This window comes from Diplotaxodon limnothrissa, linkage group LG6, assembly GCF_057381915.1.
Source record: "Diplotaxodon limnothrissa isolate DT_005_m linkage group LG6, D_limnothrissa_male_GT1.1, whole genome shotgun sequence".
NCBI classification, from domain to species: domain Eukaryota; kingdom Metazoa; phylum Chordata; class Actinopteri; order Cichliformes; family Cichlidae; genus Diplotaxodon; species Diplotaxodon limnothrissa.
Window position 1 is genome coordinate 44298237 of NC_140601.1, and position 20610 is coordinate 44318846.

General features: G+C 48.3%; 1 protein-coding gene across 1 annotated transcript in view; it reads left to right on the forward strand.

Annotated features, from left to right (window-relative positions):
• LOC146631372 (calpain-2 catalytic subunit-like) overlaps positions 1 to 20610 on the forward strand; it is a 35821-nt gene that overhangs the window by 8300 nt on the left and 6911 nt on the right. The window contains 12 exon segments of the mRNA XM_085356673.1: positions 1162 to 1297; positions 2635 to 2662; positions 2665 to 2711; positions 2784 to 2869; positions 2941 to 3015; positions 3091 to 3137; positions 3140 to 3244; positions 3310 to 3479; positions 3582 to 3593; positions 8411 to 8417; positions 15417 to 15737; positions 15807 to 15871. Coding sequence (XP_085212799.1) covers positions 1162 to 1297; positions 2635 to 2662; positions 2665 to 2711; positions 2784 to 2869; positions 2941 to 3015; positions 3091 to 3137; positions 3140 to 3244; positions 3310 to 3479; positions 3582 to 3593; positions 8411 to 8417; positions 15417 to 15737; positions 15807 to 15871 — 1099 coding nt within the window.

Consider the following 20610-nt stretch of genomic DNA (forward strand, 5'->3'; position numbering starts at 1 on the left):
AACAGAAGCTCTCAGCTCTAAACTCATAAGTTCTAATATTCAGAGAGACGGTGGATATACACTACCTGTCAAAGGTCTGGACACACCTCACTTATTTTTACGACATTCGACAGCGTTGATACTGAAGACATCAAATATATGAAGCAACATGTATGCAATCATGTAGCAAAGAAAAAACAGATAAATGTGTTCATATTTTAGATTCCACCCTTTGATTTGTCGACAGCGCTGCAAACCCTCGGCCTTCTCCCAGTGAGCTTCATGATGTCGTCACCTGACATGGCTTCACCTCACAGGTGTGCCCGTCAGGGTTCATTGGTGGAGTTGGTACAGCTGACAGCCTGTTTGACAACTGTTAGAATTCATCTTATGGGAGGAACCAATCAGCTAATTAAAGAGAAACAAGAGTCCATCATTACTGTGTGTATAAATCCTGCACTTAACACTATGTTACTCTGTTGGTGTCGGGGACCCGATCCTTTGGGTGGACCAGTTTTTGGCGCAGCGTGTTTTGGGGTTTAAAAGCCACAGAGACCCGGTATTTAGAAAAAATACATCTCTGCTGCTCCGATACTCCTGACACGTACGGGATCACTGCAGGTTTCTCTTAGGCAGCGGTTGTCCTTCTCTCTTGGATCGGCTGGAGCTTTCCCAGCTTTGACAAATGTCTTGACCATCAGTGACTGTTGATCAACGACAATCTGCAATTTTAATGATCAAGAAACTGACCTCACAGCCCATTGTTCACACAGTGGGCTGGTTTCAGTCTTTATTTCCTGTTTATAAGGTTGTAAACCTGCAGTCAGCTGAGACTGAAGGAGTCACCTGACGATGCTGAAACATCCAGATGAACAGAATCAACCTTTTGGGATTTCTGCACCTGGATAACCGCGCATCAACAACCAAGCAAAGGGTGGTGACTCTACAGAATCAAAGTTATTTCACACTTTTTGTTTCCCACGTGTTCATTCATAGTTCTGATGCCTTCAGTGAGAATCATGAAAATAAAGAAAAAAACCATTAAATGAGAGGCTGTGTCCACACTTTAGACTGTAAAAGGTCTGCAGCGCACATAGATTCGATAAATAGACAAATAGATGAGAAGTGAAACAGAAACTCTGAATGCCCCTCAAAGTAAAGCTTTGAGCGTTTTTGTGTCAGAGCCTGTCAGACCTCTCCCTCAGCAGCACTCAGTCACAGTGTGACGGCGCCCTCTGCTGGTTCCTCGCAGCGTCTCAGCTGGACTCAGGCTCGAGTGCCAGACGTGCACCACCTTCTGTTGTCGTTGTGCTGGAAGGTGAAACTCATCTTCATCTTTCTGGGACCCCTGCAAACAGAAACCACCACACCACGCAGACTTTACAATATAGGCACCTTCAAGTGTCTGCTGTCTGTTTTGTGACAAATAGATCGAATTGAAATAAGCCTAATCTTGAAAGTAGAGATAGTGTCTGTCTCCTGAATCCAAACTGGAAGCTGGTTCCACAGAAGAGGGGCCTGAAAACTGAAGGCTCTGCCTCCCATTCTACTTTTAAATACTCTAGGAACAACAAGTAGGCCTGCAGAGCGAGAGCGAAGTGCTCTAATAGGGTGATATGGTACTACAAGGTCATTAAGATAAGATGAAGATGCTGAGGCACTGAAATCAATATATAAATCATGATGTCACTGGCTTCCTGTTAATGTTACAGTGCCCGATGTCATTAAGCACCAATGACATCATGGAGAGGACCAGTCAGAGAGTAAATGAGTACATTTACTGTATTACTAATGTACTTGTAGTGAAGTTCTTCTGTTTTATTCTACTTTCATATGTTGGATTCAAATATTTCACTTTTTTTTCTGTCACTTTAATTATTGAAACATGCAGTCAGTTCTTTACTCACCAGGGGCCCACATGTTCAGTCTAGTGTCCTCTGACACTGAGCCATGTGTCAGAGCAGCTCTGAGCCACCGGCATGGTCCTCACAGGTGTCCCTGTAGATATGACTTCACGGAGACACCAACCCTCCTCTTCCTCCTCACTGCACTGTTAGCACTTGGCCCCAACCCTAAAAATATCCTTTTTTTTTTTTTTTTTTTGCCTGTCCCGTTTGGCTCTTTTGCCATCAGAATTGTTGTCTAAAGGCAAAGAAAGATGCCCAACGGATTTACTTTACCAAATGGACCATCCCAGCCTTGCCGTAATGGTCCATTTGATTCACCTTTTATTGTTCATTTTATTTTCACTTACTGAATACGGGACAGACTTGACTGGGGGAAAGAAGGGGAGAAAGAAAGAGGGAAAGAGAAACAGCTGAGAAGAGGGACGGGGGAGAAGGGCAAAAGACAAAAACCAACAGAATGGGCAGAAAAAAAAAGAAAGAAAAAAAAATGCATATATCAATCACCTGGATCACCTGCTGAGAAAGAAAAAAGAAAACAAGCAGAAGAGAACAAGAGTAATAGAATAAACAACATCACAATGATATATGGGAATATGACAGTAAATACTAAATGTTAAACATTATTGTGCAGCACATAAGATCAACAGAACACAGTGTGCTTTGAGGTAGGAGCCAAAAAGGGTGTAGTTTGTGTGTGTGATCACCCGTGTGTACACCTGTGAGCATGGACGTGCTTTCCACGTTTCAGATTTCCAGCTCGTATGAGACGGAGCTCATCAGAAGCTGGCCAAAGGCCACACCTACTCCATCGCGGCGGCCGAGCAGGTGAGGGAGAATCTGTGATCATGTGATCAGATCGACAGCTGGACAGATGCTCACAGGTGTAACGTTCTGCAGGTGCATCACTGTGGTTCTCTGGTGGAGCTGATCCAGATCAGGAACCCCTGGGGTCAGGTGGAGTGGACGGGCGCCTGGAGCGACAGGTGAGTCATGGTGCTCTGAGGTTCTGGAGCATCATCCTTAGCTGTGGTTTCACTGAACTTCCTGTGGTCAGCTCGAAGGAGTGGGACGGCGTTCGAGCAGCGGAGAAGAGGCGGCTGGATTGCTGCGCCGAGGACGGCGAGTTCTGGTAGGTGGAGCCTGACAGTAGCGGGTTAAAATGTCTGCAGCTGCTGCAAACTCAGCCCGTCTCTGCCGCCTGCAGGATATTCTACCACGACTTCCTGAGTCACTTCTCCCGCCTCGACATCTGTAACCTGACACGCTGACAAGCAACGAGGTCGGCCGCTGGAACTTTGCTGAGTTTGAGGGCACGTGGTGGGTGGGATCCATCGCCGGCGGCTGCAGGAACTACCCCGGTAGCCCACAGGAAGTGAAGCACTCTGGGTGATGATGTTTGATGTTCATGATGCAGAGCGCTCAGCTAACATGTGCTCCTGTGTCTCCGCAGCCACCTTCTTCATCCAGCTGGACGATGATCCTCACGATGGCGAGGAAGGCTGCACCATCCTCATTGGTCTGATGCAGAAAGATGCTCGAAGGGAGAGGCGCTTCGGACGTGACCTCAACACCATCGGCTTCGCCATCTACGAGGTTCAAACGCACCCGGCGCTGAGCTGATCACTTCCTGTTTAGCTTTGCTGTGCATCAACAAAGGTTTGGCGAGTCTCATGCTCTCTGTCGGTGTGCTTCCAGGTGCCCGATCAGGTGAGAACACAGCAGAAGTTCACCGAGTACACGGCTCCTGCGATGACCTCAGCAGGTTAGAAGGTCGATGCCTAAGGTGGACCTCATTCGTTAATATCTCCATGGAAACGCCCTAATGAGCATAAAAAACTAGCCCAAAAATCACACTCACACTCAAACCTCTGTTAGCCAATCAGAATCAGGCTTCTTGACACATTCTGCCAACACCCACACCTGCGCATATAAAGAAACAGGTGGAGGTGCAGAGAGACGCCGAGCATCGCCATAGAAACAAAAAAATACAAGATGGCGCGGCCACGTCCAGACGCCTTCCTGACCGCTCCGCTCCGACTATCTACTTTTCTTGTTTTTTACCTATTTTTTGCTCTGGTTTACATCCCAAAATCCTCTAGTCTTATAGTTTACGACAGCGGATCACTTGTAAACATCGGTGCCAAGGTTGCACATCTAATCTTGGACACTTTTAAACCTGACCCTTCCTGGCCCTCAGAGATTCTACACGGCGCGGAGAACAACAAAGGACGGGCCGCTCATCCGAGGCGCAGAACAAAGAAGCGCCGGGGGAAACGCGCTGGTATTAGGAACAGACTGAGACAGCAGGCGCATCGCGCACCACTGCCCAGTATCCTACTGGCCAATGTACAATCCATGGAGAACAAGCTCGATGACCTAAGAGCAAGGGTCACCTTCCAACGTGACATGAGGGACTGCAACATTCTGTGCTTCACGGAGACATGGCTGACCCCCACCGTGCCGGACCAGGCCGTAACTCAGTCGGATTCATTCTTTGTGCTCCGCACGGACAGAACGGCAGAGTCGAACAAAACCAAAGGTGGAGGAGTGTGTTTCATGGTAAACAGAAAGTGGTGTGATGCCAGGAGCATTTCTACTCTCTCCAGCGGCTGCTCGCCACATCTGGAGTTCCTGAGCATTAAGTGCCGCCCTTTCTATCTGCCCCGTGAGTTCACCTCAGTCATCGCCACGGCGGTCTACATCCCACCCCAAGCGGACACAGGTATGGCTTTGTCCGAATTACATGATGTGCTGAGCTCGCTTCAAAACAAGGACCCGGGCGCAGCCCTCATTGTAGCAGGAGACTTTAACAAAGCGAACCTCAGACAAGTCATGCCAAACTTTTACCAGCATGTCTCGTGTCCAACGAGAGGGGATCGGATTTTGGATCACTGCTACACGCCATACAAGCAGGGCTACAAAGCGGTCTCACACCCGGCTTTTGGGAAGTCTGACCACAACGCCATCTTCCTCATTCCCCAGTATAAACAAAGCATACGGAGGGAAGACGTGACCACGAGGGAGGTAAAACGGTGGACTGCCCAATCAGAAGCTACGCTACAGGACGCACTCAACGACGTCGACTGGGACATGTTCAGAGCATGCGCAGTCGACATCAACGAGTTTACGGAAGTAGCAGTATGCTTCGTCAATATGCTAGCGGAGGAGATTATCCCCACTGCGAGAGTCACCACATTCCCAAACCAGAAACCGTGGATGGACAGATCGATCCGCACTGCAGTAAACGCCAGGACCGCCTCCTACAACGCGGGTCTCGCCACTGGCGATATGAGCGCCTACAAAGCGTCCTCATATGGCGTGCGGCGCGCGGTGAGAGATGCCAAACGCCGGTACCGGGAACGTGTGGAGTCCCGCTTCCACAATGTACATTTCAATTCCTTTAATTTTAAATATGTTTATATTGTCTATCCTGTAAAATAGTCAGATGTCTATTCATATTAATGTACAGAATTCACCTGCTTGCTGCTACTACTGCACATTCACCCAGTGTATATACTATATATATCCCCCCCAATTTTTTTGCACATGTCGAGGAGCGTGTCAGGCTACATTTCACTGTGTGTTATACTTGTATAACTATGCATGTGACAAATAAAGAACCTTGAACCTTGAACTTGAACTTGAACCAGGGCGACACACAGAGTATGTGGCACGGACTACGCACCATTACGGACTACAAAGCCAGGGACACTGCGCTGATCAACGCTGACTCTGCATTCACCAACGAGCTGAATCGGTTCTACGCCCGTTTCGAGGTTAGCCAGGCGGCTAATGCTAACTACCGCCTGACTACCGAGGACAGTGACGTCATCAGCGAGAGACCGGTGACCAGCATCGCGGAGCATGACGTCCGAGCGGCACTGAGGAGAGTGAACACAAGGAAAGCGGCGGGGCCAGACGGCATCACCGGCCGTCTGCTGCGCTGCTGTGCTGACCAGCTAGCAGGTGTGTTCACTTACATCTTCAACGAGTCCCTGGCGAAGTCTGTGGTCCCCACATGCTTCAAAAGATCCACCATCATCCCTGTGCCCAAGAACAGCAAACCCTCATCCCTGAACGATTACCGGCCAGTTGCACTGACCTCGGTAGTAATGAAGGTGTTTGAGAGGCTGCTGAAGAACATCATCTCCTCCTCCATCCCAGACACCACAGATCCGCTGCAGTTCGCCTACAGATCCAACAGATCCACAGAGGATGCCATCGCCCACGTCCTACACACCACTCTCAGCCACGTGGACAAGAAACAGGGTAACTATGTGCGAATGCTGTTTGTTGATTACAGTTCAGCGTTTAACACAATAGTGCCCTGCAGACTGTTCACAAAGCTGAGGGATCTGGGACTTAACAGCCGTCTGTGTGCATGGGTGTTGGACTTCCTCACTGGCAGAACTCAGGTGGTGAGGGTGGGCAGGTGCTTCTCCAACAGCATCACCATCAACACAGGAGCACCTCAGGGATGTGTCCTCTCGCCACTGCTCTACTCCCTCTACACTTCAGACTGTGTGGCCACCCATGGCTCCAACACCATTGTGAAGTTTGCTGACGACACAGTGGTGTTGGGTGCCATCTCCAACAACGATGAGGCGGCCTACATGGATGAAGTGAAGAATCTGGCATCGTGGTGCCAGGACAACCACCTCCAGCTGAACGTCAGCAAGACCAAGGAGCTGGTGGTGGACTTCAGAAGGGGTCAGCACAGAGACTACAAGCCCATCATCATCAATGGAGCTCCAGTGGAGAGGGTGCAGTCCTTCAAGTATCTCGGTGTCCACATCTCCTCAGACCTGACATGGGCTGCCCACATTCAGGTCCAGACCAAAAAGGCTAGGCAGCGCCTGTATCACCTATGACAACTGAGGAAGTTCAGGGTCTCTCCAAAGATCCTCAGGATTTTCTATACAGGCGCTGTGGAGAGCATCCTCACACAGAACATGACATCGTGGTTTGGGAACAGCTGTGTGAAGGACCAAAAAGCTCTCCAGAGAGTGATCCGTACAGCAGAACGCTGCTGCAGGATTGCTCTCCCCCCGCTTCAGGACACCTACACCAGGAGATGCCGGACTAGAGCAGCGCAGATACTGAAGGACCCGTCCCATCCTGGCAACAAACTGTTCCAACTTCTGCAATCTGGTAGAAGGTTCCGCATCTTCCGGGCAAGGACAGAGAGACTCAAGAGGAGCTTCTATCCCCAAGCCATCCGTGCCCTAAACACACACACCCGCCCTCTCACATCATCTATAATTGACTGAGACAGGACTCTTCCAGACACTAAACCAAGGCACAATGTACATTTCAATTCCTTTAATTTTAAATATGTTTATATTGTCTATCCTGTAAAATAGTCAGATATCTATTCATATTAATGTACAGAATTCACCTGCTTGCTGCTACTACTGCACATTCACCCAGTGTATATACTATATGTATGTGTGTATATATATATATATATAATGTTCTTCCTCTACACCCCCCCCCCCCCAATTTTTGCACATGTCGAGGAGCGTGTCAGGCTACATTTCACTGTGTGTTATACTTGTATAACTATGCATGTGACAAATAAAGAACCTTGAACCTTGAACCTTGAAATGAACCAGCTGCTAGTTAACGAGAGACACCCGGAATGGCTAACTGAAGGCCGGACGGTCCTGATCCCCAAGGACCCCAAGAAGGGACCGGTCCCCTCCAACTACCGACCAATAACCTGCCTCAGTACTACATGGAAGCTCCTGTCAGGCATCATATCGGCTAAGATGAACAGGCACATGGGTCAATACATGAGCGGGACACAGAAAGGAATTGGCAAGAATACCAGAGGCGCAAAACACCAGCTACTGGTAGACAGAACAATCAGCCGAGACTGCAAGACCAGACTGACCAACCTGTGCACTGCCTGGATTGATTACAAGAAGGCCTATGACTCAATGCCCCACAGCTGGATACTGGAATGCCTAGAATTGTACAAGATCAATGGGACCCTAAGAGCCTTCATCAGGAACTCAATGGGGATGTGGCGTACAACACTAGAGGCCAACTCCAAGCCCATAGCACAAGTCACCATCAAGTGCGGGATCTACCAAGGAGATGCTCTGTCCCCACTGCTGTTCTGCATAGGCCTGAACCCCCTCAGTGAGATCATTAACAAGACTGGCTACGGATACCGACTACGGAACGGAGCAGTTGTCAGCCACCTCCTGTACATGGATGACATCAAGCTTTATGCCAAGAGTGAACGAGACATCGATTCACTGATCCACACTACCAGGCTATACAGCAATGACATTGGAATGTCGTTCGGACTGGAGAAGTGTAGTCGGATGGTAACAAACAGAGGGAAGGTAGTCAGAACTGAGGGGATTGAACTACCAGAAGGCAACATTGCAGACATAGAGGACAGTTACAAGTACCTGGGGATCCCGCAGGCAAATGGGAACCATGAAGAGGCCGCTAGAAAGGCTGCAACCACCAAGTACCTGCAGAGGGTCAGGCAAGTCCTGAGGAGTCAGCTGAATGGTAAGAACAAGATCCGGGCCATCAACACGTACGCCCTGCCCGTGATCAGGTACCCTGCTGGGGTAATAGGCTGGCCAAAGGAGGAGATAGAAGCCACTGACATAAAGACAAGAAAGCTCCTTACCATGCATGGAGGGTTTCACCCCAAGTCCAGCACCCTGAGGCTGTACGCTAAGCGGAAGGAAGGGGGCCGGGGACTGGTGAGTGTCAGCACCACAGTCCAGGATGAGACAACGAACATCCAAGAATACATTGGGAAGATGGCCCCAACTGACCGAGTGCTCAGTGAATACCTCAGGCAGCAGAAACCCAAGAAAGAGGAGGGAGACGAGGAACCATCATGGAAGGACAGGCCCCTGCACGGTATGTACCACCGGCAGATAGAGGAGGTGGCTGATATCCAGAAATCCTACCAGTGGCTGGACAAAGCTGGACTGAAAGACAGCACAGAGGCACTAATCATGGCAGCACAAGAACAAGCTCTGAGCACAAGATCCATAGAGACTGGGGTCTATCACAGCAGGCAAGACCCCAGGTGCAGGCTGTGTAAAGATGCCCCAGAGACAATCCAGCACATAACAGCAGGGTGCAAGATGCTAGCAGGCAAGGCATACATGGAACGCCATAACCAAGTGGCCGGCATAGTGTACAGGAACATCTGTGCCGAGTATAACCTGGAAGTCCCGAGGTCAAAATGGGAGATGCCCCCAAGGGTGGTGGAGAATGACCGAGCTAAGATCCTGTGGGACTTCCAGATACAGACGGACAAAATGGTGGTGGCTAACCAACCGGACATAGTGGTGGTAGACAAACAGAAGAAGACGGCCGTAGTGATCGATGTAGCGGTTCCGAATGACAGCAATATCAGGAAGAAGGAACACGAGAAGCTGGAGAAATACCAAGGGCTCAGAGAAGAGCTCGAGAGGATGTGGAGGGTGAAGGTAACGGTGGTCCCCGTGGTAATCGGAGCACTAGGTGCGGTGACTCCCAAGCTAGGCGAGTGGCTCCAGCAGATCCCGGGAACAACATCGGAGATCTCTGTCCAGAAGAGCGAAGTCCTGGGAACAGCTAAGATACTGCAGGACCCTCAAGCTCCCAGGCCTCTGGTAGAGGACCCGAGCTTGAAGGATAAACCGCCCGCAGGGGCGTGCTGGGTGTTTTTTTTTTTTATAATGTTCTTCCTCTACACCCCCCCCCCAATTTTTTTGCACATGTCGAGGAGCGTGTCAGGCTACATTTCACTGTGTGTTATACTTGTATAACTATGCATGTGACAAATAAAGAACCTTGAACCTTGAACCTTGAGAAACTGTATCATGTTGAGGTCTGAATGTTTCTAACATTTAATATGAACCCTGCTCTTTGGTGTTGATGTCTTTATTTCATCTTCCCCCTCCGACGTCACGTTCCCCGTCTGCGTTTGTTTCATGCGTCGCGTTCATCACTCAATGTTTCTCTTTTTAAATATTCAACCTTTATTGAACCAGGACGATCCCACTGAGATTAAAACTCTTTTTAAGGGAGACCTGGCCAAATATCACACAGTTACAAAGATTAAACACACACACACGAAAATAAAATGAAATGACAATCTACATGAAACAGTTACATGTTATGGAACTGGCCTCCAGGACTCTTAGTTTTGATTTAAAAAAACAAATGGTCCAAGGAGCGTGGAAAGAAAAGCGTCTGGACTTCTTTAAGGCTGTGTCCACACTAATGCGCTTTCATTTTGAAACGCGTGGTTTTCTCTCTCCCTTTTGGCCTCCCGTCCACACTGAGACGCGTTTTCCCTGAAAGAAAACGAAGTGTTTTGAAAACGCTGCTTTTGTGTCGCAGTGTGGACAGCGAAAAGGGAGACTTTATAAAACAATGATATATGTTAGTCATGTGATGCAGTGACCAATTAAACTAAGATAGTGGAGGGCATTACACAGCATTGTTTTGTCTGCCCTATTAAAGATTAACATCAGTCTGTATGCGCTCCAGAGAGCTTTTCTTCAAATTCTTCAATTCTCACTCGCTTTTGCAACTTTGCACTTTTGTGTTACTCGCAGCAACAACTCCACCTCATTGTTAGTCCATTTTAAAAACTCGGTGCTTTTCCTCGACATTTTGCCGCAACGTTTCAAAGAGCTGGAAAGTAAATAAATGGCAGACAGAAATGAGGCAGGTCGAATCTTCTTGCGTTTCACACATGCACAGTACTGGAACGTCAGCGTTTTGGGCCGTTTCAATGTGAATGAAAGACTCTGTGAAAACGATTGAAAACGATAGCGTGGACGCGTTTTCAAATCTATCCAGGCTAGTGCAGACGTGGCCAAAGTTGTCTGTGAGGTGTGAAAACAGGTGTGGGTCACAATCACCCCAAACCTTGGCTGATTGTGACCCACACAGTATCAACCATTCAAAGACACTGAAGCATTCATATGTAGAATATCTCCATAATGCAGCAACAGTAGAAATGTTGCAGCAACAAGTCGCTTCTTTGTATTAACAGAAAAACAACTTATTGTGAAAATCAAAGTTTGTTTGTCTACATGTGGTTTAAAGGTGAGTCATCAATAAAGACGGGGTGGCTGTAACTCAAGAGGTACAGCAGGTTACCTACTAATCGGAAGGTTGTTGGTTTGATCCCTGGCTCCTCCAGTCTGCATACCAAGTATCCTTGGGCAGCATAATAAGCCCAAGTTGCTCTCTGATAGAGTATGAATGTAGTTAGGAAGCATCTCAGTTTAGAGGAAGTGCTTGTGTGAATGTGGCTTGTTGTATAGAGCGCTTTGAGTACTCCGGGAGAGAAGAAAAGCGCTATATAAGAATCGGTCCTATTAAAGATGCCTGGATATTTATACGTGTGAACCAACTTCCTTGATTGGGAAAACAACATGAGCTTTGTTTTGTCTGCATTGAGAACAGGTTTAAGTAATGAGTGCTGGACTTTCTGCAAGGAGTCAGAGGCTTGGACAGCAGTTGGACCACAGCTGTAAATAACTGTGTCATCAGCACAGAAGTGCAAGTTTGCATCTGGCACAATGTAAATGATGAATAGAAGAGGACCTAATACAGAGCCCTGTGACACTGACACTTTCACTGCAGCTGTGACAGTTCTGTGATTTTTCCTCAAACATGATTCAGATAAAATATCATAGGTGTACAAAAACTGCTTTAACTACTCGCACACAAGAGCTTCAAGAACTTTGGCCAGCACAGATAGATTAGATGTTGGTCTAATCCCCCCCCCCCACTCCGATGCGTTCATCGGAGTGTGAATTTAGCTTGTGTGAGTGGGTGAATGAGAGTAGAAAAGCGCTATATAAGAATCAGTCTATTTACCATTTTACGCTGGAGGGTTTGTGCTGGATTTTACAGAGAGTCAAACACAGAGACAGACGATATATAGTGCTTGTTAAAGCAGTTCATAATCTCCTTCCTATCGTAAACAGGAACAGAGTCCTTAAAAACATAGGTGGGTAGAGCATTAGAGCTGTTGCTCACTGAAAGAGACTTAATGATTTTCCAGAACTGCTGTGGGTTATTTAGGTTCTCCATCCATCCATCCATCCATCCATCTTCATCCGCTTTATCCGAGGCCGGGTCGCGGGGGCAGCAGCCTAAGCAGAGAGGCCCAGACCTCCCTCTCCCCAGCCACCTCCTCCAGCTTATCCGGGGGAATACCAAGGCGTTCCCAGGCCAGCCGAGAGATATAATCTCTCCAGCGTGTCCTGGGTCTGCCCCGGGGCCTCCTCCCGGTGGGACATGCCTGGAACACCTCACCCAGGAGGCGCCCAGGAGGCATCCTTGTCAGATGCCCGAACCACCTCAGCTGGCTCCTTTCGATGTGGAGCAGCAGCAGCTCTACTCTGAGCCCCTCCCGGATGGCCAAACTTCTCACCCTATCTCTAAGGGAGAGGCCAGCCACCCTTCGGAGGAAGCTCATTTCTGCCGCTTGTATCCGCGATCTCGTTCTTTCGGTCACTACCCACAGCTCGTGGCCATAGGTGAGGGTAGGGACGTAGATCGACCGGTAAATTGAGAGCTTCGCTTTTACACTCAGCTCCCTCTTCACCACGACGGACCGGTGCAGCGTCCACATTACTGCAGCTGCAGCCCCAATCCGTTTGTCGATCTCCGGCTCCCTTCTCCCATCACTCGCGAACAAGACCCCGAGATACTTGAACTCCTCCACTTGTGGCAGGAACTCATCCCCGACCCGGAGTGGGCACTCCACCCTTTTCCGGCTGAGAACCATGGCCTCAGATTTGGAGGTGCTGATCCTCATTCCCGCTGCTTCACACTCGGCTGCAAACCGTTCCAGTGCGAGCTGGAGGCCCTCACCCGATGAAGCCAACAGAACCACATCATCTGCAAAAATCAGAGATGAGATTCTGAGGCCACCAAAGTGAAAGCCCTCCGCCACTTGGCTGCGCCTAGGAATCCTGTCCATAAAAATTATGAACAGAACCGGAGACAAAGGGCAGCCCTGGCGGAGCCCATCACCCACCGGGAACGAGTCCGACTTATTGCCGGCAATGCGAACCAAGCTCTTGCAACGGTTGTATAGGGATCGAATGGCCCGTAGCAATGGGCCAGACACCCCATACTCCCGCAACACCTCCCACAGGACACCCCGAGGGACACGGTCGAATGCCTTCTCCAAGTCCACAAAACACATGTAGACTGGTTGGGAAAACTCCCATGCACCCTCAAGTATCCTGGAGAGGATAAAGAGCTGGTCCAGTGTTCCGCGACCAGGACGAAAACCGCATTGTTCCTCCTGTATCTGAGGTTCGACTAACGGACGATCTCTCCTTTCCAGCACCCTGGCATAGACTTTCCCAGGGAGGTTCTCAGTGGTGACAAATAGTCTTCTGATTTAGCTTTCTTAATAGAGGAAATACATTTGTTTCTTAGTTGTCTGAAAGAAGCCAATCAGTGGGAGAACCTGTTTTCCTAACTTTGGCCAAGGTTACGCTCATGAATGATATCTGCCAGCTCTGGGGAGAACCTGGCATTTTTTCCTAAATCTCTTTAATGGAGCATGTTTATACACAATTTACATCCCTAAAAAATTGTCCACGCTACTCCTACACCAGGGATCAATCCTATTTTCCTCCAGTCATTGTTGGGACTTGGGCACCTCAGTGTTTCTATTAACAGCAGCATCACAGCGGACACTTAAGTCACAAGACCCCCAAGGATGAGAATTTATGAGAAACATTTGTCAGAATCAGGATAACCAAGGTAGACTTTTCAGGGCTTTGAACCAGCTGGGTAAGATTGATAGAATCACAGAAAGATTTGAAATCATGAAACAGCTTTGAGCCAATCCCAGTTAGAGTCACCGGCTAACCCAAGCTCACTGTAGTCTGGACAGGAAACGCTCCTGTAGAGGCAGAAGGACAACAAACAGATGAACCATTGTGGCATCAAACTTTAACATAAGCAGCAACAGTGCCACCTTTCTTAAGCCTGTAAGCCGGTACGATAAACACTGTATCCAGTCATGCTAATATAGTCATCAGAAATATACTTAGACACGTTTCAGAAATTAAATATCCACATCTGTTGATCGAACCCAAACCCTGACCATATCCATCTAACAAACTGCACACACTAAGATGAACAATCTTCAGGTGAGGATTTAAATCCAGATGGTGTCTGAGCTCAGGGCCAGGTTAGGTTGCACATTATCAGATAAGAGCAGTAATAAGACGGGAGTCTTTGCTTCGTAATATTACGTACTGAATTGGACTTTTCGAATGTTGAAAGTAAGCACAATGTTTCATAACTCGTGAGGTAATCAGGCAAAGCAAGGAGGTTTTGAAGTTGAGGTACATCTTTGGGTGAATCAGGTGATAAGTTCAAGTCCTGTGGCAAATGCATTGATGGTTGTACAGGATGTAGAGCAGCAATGATGTATGTGGACCTGGGAACAATGAGCATGCTGTTAAATGTGCTCAGTGCCCCAAAGTCCCCCAAACCAATAAGGAAAATAAGGTTACTGTCATGGTCCTGCGGCCATGACTCAGTGACTTTGTGTTTGTGTTCTTTATTGTTATTACTTTCATGATTATTCGTGGCTGTTTTGGGATGGTTTGTGTTTGGGATTTTAGATACTGGGTTCTGGGTTTGTGCTCCCTCTGTTGGTCCCTGGTGTTAGTGTTCCCCTGTCTCGTCAGGTTAATCAGGTCCAGCTGTTTCCCCCACCTGTGTGTGATTCCCAGTGTCTCTCTGTGTACTTATAGTGCGTGTTTTCCTCTGCTCCTCGTCGCGTCGTCTGTGTTCATACCCTGTGAAATTCCCTGTGTGCTCTCCCTGCTGTTCTCCCTTCATGTTCAGGTTTGCCACTCCTTTGTGTAGTTTCTCCCAGTTTAGTTCGTCCTTAGTTCAGTTTTGCCATCTCCACTTTATGCTTGGTATTGTCAATAAATCACCCTTCACGTCTGAAATAGTGCTGCGTTTGAGTCCTCCTTCCACTCTTCACACGGCCGCTGACCCGGACCGTGACAGTTACAAAGAGCCAAGAGCTATCTGTAACACACACTTGTTGATGCAGAGTTAAGCAAACATCAGCGAGCTGCACAAACCTAGACAAGCAACAAAGGCTTCACTGGAGCACATCTAAGACTAAAGATGTGATCACTGATTTTGGGACGAGCACTTACACATGAAGTCCTCTTCTAAAGTGCAGGGGTGTGTTTATCGACTCAGGGCTGAAGTTAAAGCAAACTGAAGCTGTGTGTCAGAAGCCTCATCGGCGACTCTCGAGCCTCAGAGGCTTTCTCACTCGCACTTTGATAAAAACACGATGGTTTCATTTCATCAGCTTTTACTGATTACATGTTTAAGTAACAGCTGATTGGTGAAGCACATCCCTGTACAGCAGTTAGCCGTTTGCACGGCGAGTCTCAGCTGTTGTTGTTGTTTGCTGTCTGTAGGACTCAGAGATGCCTCCGTCTCCAGGTCTCACCTTCTTATTCTTCTGCGGTCCGTATAAAGGTTGTTCTAACGTCCGCCTGGGCCCGGACGTCCTCCTGAGAGACCAGTCAGTGGCTCGCAGTCACGCCTTCATCAACCTGAGGGAGGTATGCGATCGCTTCAAATTGCCACCCGGAGAGTACGCCATCGTCCCGTCCACCTTCGAACTGCACCGCAAAGGAAGCTTCGTACTGACGGTGTTTACGGAGAAGGAAGCCCACACCAGGTCCCGACTTCAGGGTGACAGGGTTACGCTGCATAACCGCTACACAGTCTGACATCTGCTCTCCTGTTTCAGCCCCATGAGCTCCAGCAGATTTTGGACAAAGCGGAGTAAGAAGAGTTTAACGTTTCACCGGATTGGGTCCACAGGAAAGTCCTGCTGATGGTTGTGCTCTGCTCTGATTTCAGGGTCGGACATTACAACCGATGGCTTCAGCCTGCAAACCTGCTGTGACATCATCAGCCTGCTGGATGTATCCTTCATACGAAATCATGACACGCAGACAGTATCACATGCTAACGTGTGTTTGATAGAGTTTTAGGACACGCCTCCACTGGAAACTACAAAAAACACAGAAAACCAGAATTTTCTAACATCCATGCAGTTTACAGCCCATCAGCAGAAAACTGATACGTGATCAAGGAGTGATCGAACTGACTGAGCAGTTACAGAGTGTGAGCCAACCATCGATGATGCGTGTGACTCACCTGTGTGGCGTCAGGTGATCAGGTGTGCGGTTCCTGAACTGACCTCAGACTGACGGCAGCTCCAGACTGGGCCTGCTGGGTGAAGATGCAGACGTACCTGGTGAGTTCTCGCCTGTGTGTGAGCACTGTTACAGCTTCTGTCAGAGTTGGCATGGCGATGACCTCACTGCTCGCTGCTGTCGTGTGCAGGAGATCTTTAAGAGTCACGACTCGGACGGGTCTGGCACGATGAGCAGCCACGAGATGAGAGCGGCTCTGGCTGAAGCCGGTAAGACTCCTAAATTCAAATTTTATTTGTCACGTACACAGTCATACACAGTACGATATGTAGTGAAATGCTTGGACAACTGCTCGTGACCTAAAGAAAACAAAAAAGGAAAAGGCTATGAATAAGATAGGAAATAAATATGAAAAATTAAAAAGGGTAAATTTAACTAAGAAGGAATAAAATATAAATTAAGGTTAAAAATGAAATAACTGTACAACACAAATTAGAATGAAGGGTAAATTTAACTGGGAAGAATAAGATAAAGATAAATATATAAATTAAAGTTGAAAATAAAATAACTGTACAACAAAATACACAATACACAATATAGAACTATATAAGAATGTATGAAGAAATATAAATATAAATAAATATATACACAATAACAGCAGCTGTACAAGTATTAACCGGAAATGAAGAATATAGTGACCAGTGTTGTGCAAAAACAATGTCCAGAAAGTCCAGTGTGTGTGTAAGAACTGTATGTGTGGGTCAGTACTGTGTGGTGGTGTGATTGAGAGACCGTATCGCCTGCGGGAAGAAGCTCCTCCTCAGTCTCTCTGTGTTGGTCTTCAGGGAGCGGAATCGCTTTCCTGACCTCAGCAGAGAGAACAGTCTGTTGTTGGGATGGCTGAGGTCCTTCACGATCTTCCTGGCCTTGGTCCTGTAGATTGAGTGCAGGTCAGGGAGCTCGGAGCGGCCCCGCCCACTCCTAGTGGGAGTGGGCGGGGCCAACCGACGGCCCCCTTTCAGCCCACTCCACACACTTCCACAAACTCTCCTTCAAAGCTGACATCTACTGCTGTGGGAGGAGCTACAGCAGGAGACGTATCCATGATTGGCCCTCTCAGGTGGAAAACAGAGCTCCTGGACAGGTCTACCTGGCATGCGTGTCTCACCTGGTGGCTCCTCCTCTTGTGTTTCAGGGTTCCAGCTGAACAGCACAGTGATCCAAGAGATTGTCGCTCGCTACACCGACAGAAGCTACGCCATCGACTTCGACCGTTTCATCGGCTGCTTGATCCGTCTGGAGATGCTCTTCAGTGAGTTCCCACCGCTCCTAGTATTCCCACTGCTCACACTATTCCCAGTATTCGAACTGTTCCCACTCAGTGTTCCCACTGTTCCCAGTGTCCTCAGCTGTCTGTGGTTGTGCTTGTACGTAACGTTTTAAATGTTTTCTTATTTCCCACTTCAGGGATGTTCAGGACTCTGGATCCAGCTGGACCTGCAGCAGGTAAACCACACCTAAGCAGTGCAGTCCCTCTCTTATTGGCTGACATACATGAAATCATCACTGACCTCATTTCCTTCTGCAGTGGCTGTGCCTCACCATCAACTGACAGCTGCCACTCCAGGAGCATGCTGGGAAAATGATTTAGGCAGCACTGTCTTTGGTAAGCTGAAGGCATCGTATCCAAAGCAGCGTTAGCATCATGCAGTAGCTGAACAGTTTAACGTGCACGTTTGTGTTGGAGGATAATGTTGGCAAAAAGTCTAAAGAGGCTCCAGCGAGCATCGCGAACATGTTCACTGTGAATGATTTTGTTTCCTTGCAAGTAAAATAAACACGTTGGATTGGCTGCTGTGTCTCAGTTATAACAGATACCATGGTTACCGTGCAAAGGACAGGAAGCTGATGCTGCGGTCGCTGACTCTGAAACAGTCCAAATAAAATCTGAAGAAAAGCTTTTGTGTTTGTTTTCTGTTTGCGGCTGTTACCCAATCAGCACTCTGCCTCTGCTGGACGTCAGAGGAACTGCAGTGAGTCAGTGCCCACAGACTCATGCTAACATGTTTACAGCCTGATACACAAACTGGTCACAACACCTGCACCGTTGACTCACCTGTTGAAATTATCACCCAAACTCCTCCAAGGTCCGCGGCGTGTCCTGGAAGAGACCCACGGTCAGTACCCGCTCCAATCCCGCACCTGTCGCACCTGCGTTACCTGAAACACGCTGATCAAACGGGCCGCTGTCAGGGTTGATTGGCAGATTGATTGATGATCAGGCTAAGCATGAGTGAGTGATCACTTTTATCTGGTCAATGAAACTGACCTGAGAGCAGCCGAGCTACCTGTGGCTCTGCTCGGCTCTCAGGTGAGTCTCACCTGAGCTCCGCTGCTTAAATTAGATGTTTTTTGCATGGAGTCTGGTTTGATAGCAATCATCTGTTTTTGCTCAGCCTGCTTCCTCAGAGCTGATAATCAGCCGTGACATCACACACCTCTCAGACCACTCAGAGATCAGCTGATCACAGGTGTGATTAAAGTGCCTGAAGGAGAGCTCCTCAGGTGAGCTGACCCTGTTTCTTGATCACGAGCTTTCACTTTGATCAGTGAGATTGAACTGTCACAGAGCCGCGTCTGTCTGGTGATTATTGATCACTACGGAACGAGTTGGCGGCCGTGTGATGAAAACGCTGTTTCAGGTGCACACAGGAAGCACGATGACCTCACGCACAGGAAGAGTGACCTCAGAGAGCTGGCTGTTAAAAACCCTTTTGCTCAGTTTTCTCCACCATCAATCAATCAATCAATTAGTCTTTATTTGTACAGCAGTGTTGGTGCACGTCAGGCAGCTGATGATGACTGTTGCTTATGTGCAGGAGCTGACCTCTGACCCAGAGTTCATTGTATCCGGGGCCTCGAGGACCGACATCTGTCAGGGAGCTCTGGGTGAGAAACTGCTGTTCTTTGATTACCTGCGCAGGTAACGCAGGTAACTTGATGACTTGATGTTTTTATCCACAGCGTTAATGTGCGCAGTGAAGGATTCCACTTCTTGTGTCTTGATTTTGACCCAGGTGTCGTCCACATATCTGTACCAGTGGCTGGGTACTCTTCCTTTGAAAGAGCCAAGAGCCTTCCTTTCCACTTCCTCCATGTAAAGGTTGGCTACAATAGGTGACACGGGGGAGCCCATGGCACAGCCATGTTTTTGTCTGTAAAAGCCTTCGTTGTATTTGAAATATGTAGTGGTGAGGCAGAGGTCTAACAGTGTGCAGATCTGATCGGGTGTGAAGTTGGTCCTGTCCTCCTTCACTGCGCACATTAACGCTGTGGATAAAAACATCAAGTTCACCAGGGAAGACACAAAGGACAACTGTTTGCCTTTCCTGGACTGCGCTGTGCACATTGAAGAGAACGGCAACCTCAACATCGAAGTTTACCGGAAGCCCACACACACGGACCAGTACCTCCTCTTTGACTCCCATCACCCTCTGGAACACAAACGTGGAGTAATCAGGACCCTACACCACCGGGCAGAACATGTTCCCTCTAAGCCTGAAGGGAAAAAGAAGGAACACACACATGTAAAGGAAGCACTCAAAACGTGCGGCTATCCTAAATGGGCGTTCTTAAAGTCAGCAAAGAGGCACAGAAAAGAAGCTCAGACACCAGCGAGGGAGGATAAGGAGGACAGACGCAGCAACATTGTCATCCCCTATGTAGCCGGTGTATCAGAGAAACTCAGGAGAGTTTTCTCCAAGCATGACATCCCGGTACATTTCAGACCCAGCAACATGCTCAGACAGAAACTGGTTCACCCGAAAGACAAAACTCCAAAACACAGACTTAACAATGTGGTGTTTGCTGTACAGTGCAGCGAGGAATGCTCAGACCTCTACATTGGAGAGACCAAACAGCCACTTCACAAGCGCATGGCACAACACAGAAGAGCCACCTCCACAGGACAAGACTCAGCAGTCCATCTGCATCTAAAGGTCAAAGGTCACTCTTTCGAGGATGCCAATGTTCACATTTTGGACAGAGAGGACAGATGGTTTGAAAGAGGAGTGAAAGAAGCATCTATGTCCACTGTGAGCGACCATCTTTGAACAGAGGCGGGGGTTTACGACACCAACTCTCTGCCATCTATAATCCAGTTTTGAGATCCTTCCCAGACGCCTTAACGCCCACTCACATCCTGGGCCATCTGACCTCAGGAAATCACATGATAAGGTGGGGCCAGGTTTCACAATGAGCTCACCCGAAACTCTGGCTGATTGGGACCCACACCCAGTTTCCCACCTTGGCTCAGGCGATTAGAGGATCATCAGGGGGTCCTTTTGTCCCTCTGTGGGGGAAACTCCCACTAGGTTTATATCTGGGACTCTCCACCATTTGACCTTAGAACTGAAGAAGCTTCTCAGATGAGAGGTGAAACGTCTTCAAGCAACTTAAAGAAGTCCAGACGCTTTTCTTTGCAAGCTCCTTTGACTACGATGACC